At 38.3% G+C, this 7,857-nt stretch overlaps 1 protein-coding gene across 2 annotated transcripts; it reads right to left on the bottom strand.

The window, feature by feature from the left end:
* Window positions 1-117: 117 nt before the first annotated feature.
* On the bottom strand, window positions 118-7,612 carry cops2 (COP9 signalosome subunit 2). Of its 2 annotated transcripts, none has more exons than XM_030414372.1 (13): window positions 7,404-7,612; window positions 6,802-6,915; window positions 6,591-6,668; window positions 6,358-6,501; window positions 6,178-6,267; window positions 6,003-6,080; window positions 5,536-5,710; window positions 5,256-5,434; window positions 4,940-4,992; window positions 3,323-3,420; window positions 3,142-3,224; window positions 1,813-1,871; window positions 118-635 (listed from the first exon to the last, which is right to left on the bottom strand). In XM_030414372.1, the coding sequence occupies exons 1-13, from the start codon at window positions 7,455-7,457 to the stop codon at window positions 491-493; spliced, it is 1,350 nt and encodes a 449-aa protein (XP_030270232.1). In that variant the 5' UTR covers window positions 7,458-7,612; the 3' UTR covers window positions 118-490. The 2 variants fall into 2 exon arrangements, with proteins under 2 accessions (XP_030270232.1, XP_030270234.1); XM_030414374.1 differs by having other exon boundaries at window positions 6,376-6,501; window positions 7,404-7,611.
* Between the last annotated feature and the right edge of the window lie 245 nt (window positions 7,613-7,857).

Genomic DNA, 7,857 nt, shown 5'->3' with positions numbered 1-7,857 from the left:
ATAGTTGCAAACCCCAAAGATAATCCTTATCTCTCACGTATGACATTTAAAAAGAGTTTATTAGACGTTCAGCCCGTCACACTTGTAAAACGTAGCTAGTCAAAAGCAGCTGAATCCTTTTAGTGCTGAGAGAACTCTGTTTATTACCAACAGGCAACAGTATACATTAAAATACTGTGTACAAGTTTTCATACACATTTGGACTTTTTATTTCAACAACTGAAGCATTTGTGTGTTGCACATGGAAGGATCTGCCAATCAGGAACATGAAAAACAAAAATAAGTGTCAGTGATTTCCTCTCATCACCACAAAACAACACACTCTGAACACGTTCTCGGGGTTCCTGGAGTCTTCTTGAAATTGGTGGCATTCTCAAAAACCTGTGCTGTGTATCTTGTATCAGAGGATATACTTGGAGAAGCACAGTAGCATACTTTATGGATGTATTAAAACATGCCATTTTTCCTTGTCTCTTGATTTTACATGCCATCATGTGAGCTTGCTAACAATGGCTTGGTTGAGCGTGTTCAGCTGATTTGTCCATTTGTCTAAAGCTGTGTAGCGAGCCCCTCCTCTCTTCTGGTAGTCCAGTTCTAGTAGCTGGTTGACTTGGTCGATCCGGCCGTGGATTGTGCTGGGGGAAAAAAAAATAAAAGAGTGAGCAGAGAAGCCACATGTTCCAATATAAAAATAACTCAAATCTAGGACATAAAGCGCAGTCCAGTTTCTTCACACAATTTAGTCAAGCTCTCATAAGTTGCTTTAAAATGCCAATTAAACAGTTCCTATAGTCTTCCTGCAGCTGAACTGTATGTTGCATCTTTTTTTTTTTTTTTTTATTTATTTAGCACAATTAAAAAAATACACAAATACTGACAAAGAATACAAATAACATACAGTGCAGGAAGAGGCAGAAAACCCAGTGGGCTTATTTGAAGCCTTCACCTAAATAATGTTAAAATTTCACAATATTATAAGGAAACACAAAATTAACATACAAAAAATAAAAAAAAATAAAAACTACATAAAGTAATAACAAGTTAATAGTAACAAAATCCTCCATCTGACTGTCTGCTAATAAAGACAGTGAATGACGATAATAAAAAAAAAATATGTCTAAAAATTTCTTGAGAATGCACAGTAATTAGAATCCTACGGGTGCCCAGATCAGAATTTTTTAAGCCAATCACTGACTGATGGAAGCAGGATTAGCCGATCACTGATCAGAAATAGTTTATTTTACTTTCTTTCATTTACAGTTGTACGTTATTACTGACTGATTAATTTTGCTTGATTCAAAGAAAGAGCTCTAATATAAAAAATAATTAAAAGTTTTCTGTAAACTTTGAAAACCAGAGTTAGGAACAAATTAAGATGAACATTTTGAATGAATATAGGCTAATCATGATGGGTGAACAATCAATCGGATCACTCTTAGGAAATCCTCCAAATAATCTTGAAAACGATGCTTTTTTATTCTTAAACATTTAAGAGGGTAATAAAGAAAAATAAAGTTTAAAACTTATGAAACACTTTACTCAACAGAGAACAAAAGAGTTATTTTGGTGTTTTCTCTTCCTGCCAAGTCATTTACGTCACAGAACCGGTAGAACTGGGGATGTGAAGTTCAGAAGCAGCTCACTATTTCAGTAAGACAATCAATTAAGTACATACATAATGTGAGTGAAACTGTCAATTCATACCGCCTGACTCTCCTAAGGGCCAAAGGATGCAAACTATGAGGAACCTATTAATGGAAGGGGATTTTTTTCCCTTCAACTTCCCAGCAGACACGTGACAGAGAAACTTACTTATCCAAGATGCACTGCACCAGCAAACTCTCCACATCACACACATCGATGTTCAGCTCCTGAAACACAAGGCACAGAGACTCATTCTTACATCTGTCAAGTATGGAAGCAACAATGTTTCAACATTAAAGGATGCACAGAATTCAACAAACAATGCAAATCCCACATATTGTGTTAGATGTGTTGCAAAAGACCTGTGGAGAAAGTCTATCCTGCAAGTACATAACCAAATAAGGAGATAAAAAAGAATATAGAGAACGGGTTGAAAAGCATTAACAGATACCGTCTATGCACAAACATGACTGATGACTGTCACGCGCACTGAGCGCTGAACCAGAGACATGAAAATATACAATAATTACTTCCTCATGTTACAGTCTTTCCTTATATTATGTAATTTTATGTAAGTGAAACCCTTAAAATTATGGCAATAGAAGAAAAACCTTTTTAGCACAAAAAAAAACAACAACAGAACAGTTCATAAATAAATAAAAAGTCCAGGAGAATAAATCTGAAACGTACAAATAAAGCTTTTAATAGCCTAGCTTTTAATATGTGAATGTTATTATCATGTATGGTTCATGTTAATGCTGAAACTACGTTTTATTTACTTGTATCATATGCTAACAGACAAGCAAAATTCACGCGATCTCACAAATCCATTTTGCCATACTTCAAATGATGCGCTTGTGGCTGAACCAAACATGTCCCATGAAGACCTACTGGTAGATACAGGTTTGATTTAGGTGTGACGACCACTGAGAGACTCAACAGTTTGTTTGAAAACTAAAGCGATGGCCTCCAGATAAGTTAGCATAGCTGCTATAGCATCAGTTACATGAGAACTGCAGACTACATTTCATTGAAAGAACAGCAAGGAACAGAATTCAAAGCTTTTCTTCATGGAAAAGATATTTTCACTCTTCTCCTGACTGACTTTGTCAAGAATGTGAAGGTGGAAGGTGATTGACAGACGGCTTTGTCAAATCAACTGCCAGGCATCTTTTTCAAGAACTTGCCGTTATGCAAACAAACAGTTTGGAAGGAAAACTTCCGAGATGGTTCTGTGTAACAAATCATCCGGCAGGTCTGGCACATTGACAGTTCTCAAATTACAAGCCCTGGAAAGCCAGTACATATCTTGAAATCTATCACTTGCGACTGGACGTGTGTGATTTTCATGGTGCCTTCTTCTAGTTCTGCTATTTTATTTAAACTGATATGACTGATTGGATTTCAGTACAGATCAAATGATTGTCTAAAAATAAAGAAGTAAAGATAAAAGATAAGCTGACTGTGGAGGATGTTATTTTGATCATGTGTGCTTACCTTAGAAATGAAAGGGATGTGTATTCTCGTGTACGGTTTGATGAGTTTGATAAGTACTTGAGTTCTAATGTTCCTCAGGAGCTCTGCAACACAACATCACATGATCAGCTTAAAAAAACAAGACAGCGTTTTCTCGACACATTTATCATGCGTGTGGACTGAAGTCACGTTCGCCACTCACCCTCTATGTGCTCTCTAATGAAGGGGTCGTCCATTATGTTACTGTGATTTGTTTTCAAGATTTTCTCAAATTCAGTGATGTCATTGTTCTGGTAGGCGCTGGAAGGAAAAACAGTCAGTGTTGTTTTAATATATACATTGTGTCTCTGTGACCAAAATATAAACTCTCGTCCTGATAGCCGTCAAACACATTTCAAAATATTAGACTTTTTCTAAACACTATTCTTATTACAGTTCTGGGTGTATGTTCTTAGTTTCTTGTTTATGAAATATAAATTTCAAATATATGCCCTGAACCAGAACAATCTGAGACAATGCCTGCCACATGAAGACAAAAGAGCGCAAACAAGGAAGCAGAAGACAACTGCAGGCCTGAGGAAGACAATAGTCATGTTCCAATACAAATACTGTGAAAATGTTGTGAAGACATAATTCTATACTAAGAGGAAATGATACAAGACATCCAGAAAATGTTTTGAACAAGCTGCACACCAAACTGTGTCAGAGCTACTATGTGGACAGCGAATAAGCGGCACAGCTGAAATAGTGAGCAAAGGCCACACAGTAAAGGCATTCAAGAGATAACAGTTTCCACTACTAGTCCTCTGGATCCATCTTTATATTTTCCACACCAACTTTGTAAATATACAAAGGTGGGTGCACTTGAATAAAAAAGGTGGGGTTCTGGATAATTCATGATCAAAAATGTATTGTCATGATGTTTTAGTCACAGCGTGGGTGGCATCGCACCTTCACAAATACCGCCAGCAACACAGTGATATATAACAGTATGAACAGACAGACATGTTTTTCAATCTAACATGCTCTGTTATATTTGCAAAGAAAAGGTGAACAACAAAGTCAGTAACCGTTTTTATCTGTCCTCCGGATTTACTTTTGTTCTCCCTCACAAACAGGTTAGACGACAATAAATACCAACAGTGGTCTTACTTAATAAAGCTGTGGTTGTCGAGACGATCTAAATGTACTTCTCAGAATAAAAACTGGTGAATGAAGGGGAGATATGTCGGTTGCTTTCAACGGGATAAAAAGGGAGGTTGCATATGTGACATTACATGGTTCACATTGTGTCACAGTCACAGTATGGTTAGGTTTAGGCACATAAACTACCATGTCGGATTCAGGAAAAATAGCTTGTTTTCCGTTAAAATAAGTATGTTTCTTACAAGCTCGTCTAAGTTGGGTGTCGTACATAGGATGTTACTGCCAGTGAGCGAAGGGTGAGGGACTCGATCAGAGTGGAGGGGTGAGTCACACACACAGGACTTTCGAATGAGCGATCAGGGATCATTTCCCTTATGAGACTAAATTAATCCAACCCAAACAACCATTTCTTACTCTTTTACAGCATTATTACATTTCCCTATATTTACACATTAAACGGAAATATGAATCTACCGAACCAGTGACATGCAATCTTTGTCATACTAGTCAGGTGGAGTTAATATGTTGCTGTCTGGAGCATGGCCACAATCATAGCTTGTAATATGTTACTTATACCAATAACAGCCAACACTACAATCACCTGTTATGCCTTGGTGGCACAGACAGACCTTCATATACACCTTTGTTATATGGGAAGAAAATACATGCTTACCTTACTAAGTTTGTCATTGCTAGAATCTCGGGGTCATTTTTGTATGGTTTGGCCTTGGGAAAAAAATATATGAAAGTTATGGCACTAAAACGTCAGCAAATATCAACTGATTAGGCTCAAAAACCTCTATACACTTTCAGCAAATCATTCTGACTAAAGAAAATCTCGCTGTGCGTTATCAAAAGTTCAATTGCAAACTGCACAAACTTAAATAGCAACCATTAATCTGTGCCTTATTCTCATAGGCTTTATATGCTTACATGCCGTTATAATTATCAAGAGCAAACATTTCAAACAGTAACAATTACTTTCATACCTCTTGAGAGTCAAAAGGATTTATTCCTGACTTCATCAGCATGTTGGCTAGGACCAGGTACTTCAGGCATGTCGTCCTTCTTGGGCTCCCAGACTCGTCGTAGTTTTTAAAGGCCTCAAAGAAGTCAGTGTGAGCTTTCTCAAACTCACCCTCTCTTAAATGCATCTTGCCACCGCACTCTGTACAAGAGTAAACAAGCACAGGTCATTCAGCAAACGGCTACGACAGTATAAACTTCACAACTGCTCTATAAATGAAGGAGACATTGACACCATCATACCTCTGATAACTCCCATAATGAGCGGGTGAGGAATGGCAGATTTAATGTGAAGTGACTGCTCATACAGGGCTTTCAATTTCTTGTTGTTTTTTTGTGCTGTGTACATCTGGATCTCCAGAGCGTAGATCTCCAACAGCTGTGTGCCTTTTTTCAGATCATCCTCTCCATCATCTGTCTGTAGTCGTTATAAAATTACAACAATTTATTAAATCATGAGTGTGGTCAAATCTACAAATGCATATGAACAGATAAAACTCACAGCAGTATTTTCTATTTCATTTAATGTGTGGACATGTGTAAGAGCTACTACAAATCAAGAATTATATCATTCTCATACTTAACAAGCAATTGATAAGTTAAAAGGCAAAAGTATATCTGCCAGGTAAAACCTATTTCTTTTACCAAACTAAGGGAAGGTGTTATTACATTTACAGAGAGAACAAAAAAAAAGAAAAAGACCTTACTACCTGACATGACTGGTGAAGTTGCCGAAGGATCTTTTGCAATTTCCCATACTCTTCTCTCTCCAAGTACAGCTTCCCTAACTGCAGACAGATAACAAAGAACAGCATTTCTAAGGTCCGGTTGTACCAAGAGATTATGACACAAGACAACCTGGATCAATGAGGAACCTCAGTGTACCTTTGTGTTCGTTTTGAACCACAGTCTGTCATTTTTGGCATCTTTCAAAGCCTCCAGTGTGGTTTCGTAGAACTCTTGTAGCAAGTCCATCTGGAAACACAAGAAGAGGGTTTTTAGGACGACACAAGATTTAAAATATCTGGCACTGCAAATTTCAAGGACAGAAAACGTTCAACTTACAGCATCGTCGATCCATACCTGTTTGGAGGTAGAGATGTAGTCCAGAATGGAGTTGATGGACTTCTCTGAGTAGTTCCTGGTGACAGCACTTCTGATGTATGTGAGGAGCTGCTTGTACCTGTTCATCATCTCTGGAAAGTTGGTCTACACAGTTGAGACACAGAACAGAAACACTGCTTGAAGATTCATATCTGGTGGCACAAACAAATAATGGCATATGTTGCACTGCATACCAGCTTGAAGTTGATTTTGATCATCTGTTTCAGTGCTTTGAATCCCCATTCTCCTTTCTCTCCTTCTAGTTCCAGTACCTGTGCACACAATCAGACCAAGAAATGTCAGAAAATATAGTGTTTTTAAATAAATGAGATGAACAGAGAGCTACAAAGAACTGATTATTATCATCATTATTTTTTTTTTTATTATTATGGACTACTACTCCACCTTCTGGAAACTGCTGAGTGCTGCTTTGGGATCATCCTCCTTCAAGGCTTTGGAGTTGTAGTACTGGTTCTCCAGGTCCACATTTGGCTCTGAATTGCTGTCCTCTGAGTATTCCTGAGTGACAGCATATCAGTGGGAGTTCAAATCACAACATCCAGTTGAAAAACAGATACGTTTGCACACAGATCGTAACCGAAACTCTTAGCTAGCTAAGACACAGGACAGGATAGCAGATTGCTCGTGAATACAATTCTGCAAACATGACCGTTGAGCTAACCTTACGTTAGCCACAGCTTGCTAACTAGCCGGCTGGTTTGCTCTTCACGCCCATAATTCAAATTCAGCGTCAGTCCAGAGAATAAACCCTACGTTTGCTATTCAGTGTGGTTACTGTTTATTGATATTAGCCAGCTGCATTGTAGCTAAAACCAACTGTCGTAAGTCAGCTAGGAAGCTAACGCTAGTCATCGGCTGTCAGCTTGATATTAGCCAACAAGCTAACTAAACAGCTAACGTTAGCTCGCCCGGTACTTCACTGTTAGCTTTCAGCGGACAAACAGCTGAAATTGAAGCGCAAGCTGAGTAAGTTCAGTTGTAAATACCAGGTCGTAATCTTCTTCATCATCACACATGAAATCGTCCTCCATATCAGACATCTTGATGGTCTTCCTCGCTCTTATTCAGAGACAGACAGTAGCCCGGCCTGCGCTGTGTTTTGCAGCGATGGTGAAGTGGTGTGTCGGGGTGGCGAGAGGCAGCAGCCTGGTTCCGTCCATAGATGGCGCTGTTGGATCGCCTCAGAACCACGAGTAACTTGACGGTGTAAGTACCAGCTGCAGTCCTCTGGATGTTGTGGCATGTCATGGCTGTAGTTAACCTGATTTTAAACAGTGCATTATAATATTGTACATTTACTCTAGTACTGTACAATCTTGAGGTACTTGTACTTTGTTATTTGCATTTGAAGCAGTTTAATACTTCTACTTCATTACATTTCAGGTAAAATTCTGTATTTTCTTCTGAACTGCATTCATTTAATATCTTTAGGGAGTTACT

Source organism: Sparus aurata, chromosome 4 (assembly GCF_900880675.1).
Source record: "Sparus aurata chromosome 4, fSpaAur1.1, whole genome shotgun sequence".
Classification (NCBI taxonomy): Eukaryota; Metazoa; Chordata; class Actinopteri; order Spariformes; family Sparidae; genus Sparus; species Sparus aurata.
Note: the sequence above shows the minus strand (reverse complement) of the source record. Positions and strands in the feature narration are given on the sequence as shown.

Bases quoted from the DNA above. Each gene is read 5' to 3' on its own strand.
- cops2 (XM_030414372.1), bottom strand. From the start codon at position 7,457: ATGTCTGATATGGAGGACGATTTCATGTGTGATGATGAAGAAGATTAC. The intron at 6,268-6,357 runs GTAAGTTGAACG...TTGTGTTTCCAG, and splicing joins AGGTATGGATCGACGATGCT to ATGGACTTGCTACAAGAGTT. The intron at 5,435-5,535 runs GTATGATGGTGT...ACTCTTGTACAG, and splicing joins CATTATGGGAGTTATCAGAG to AGTGCGGTGGCAAGATGCAT.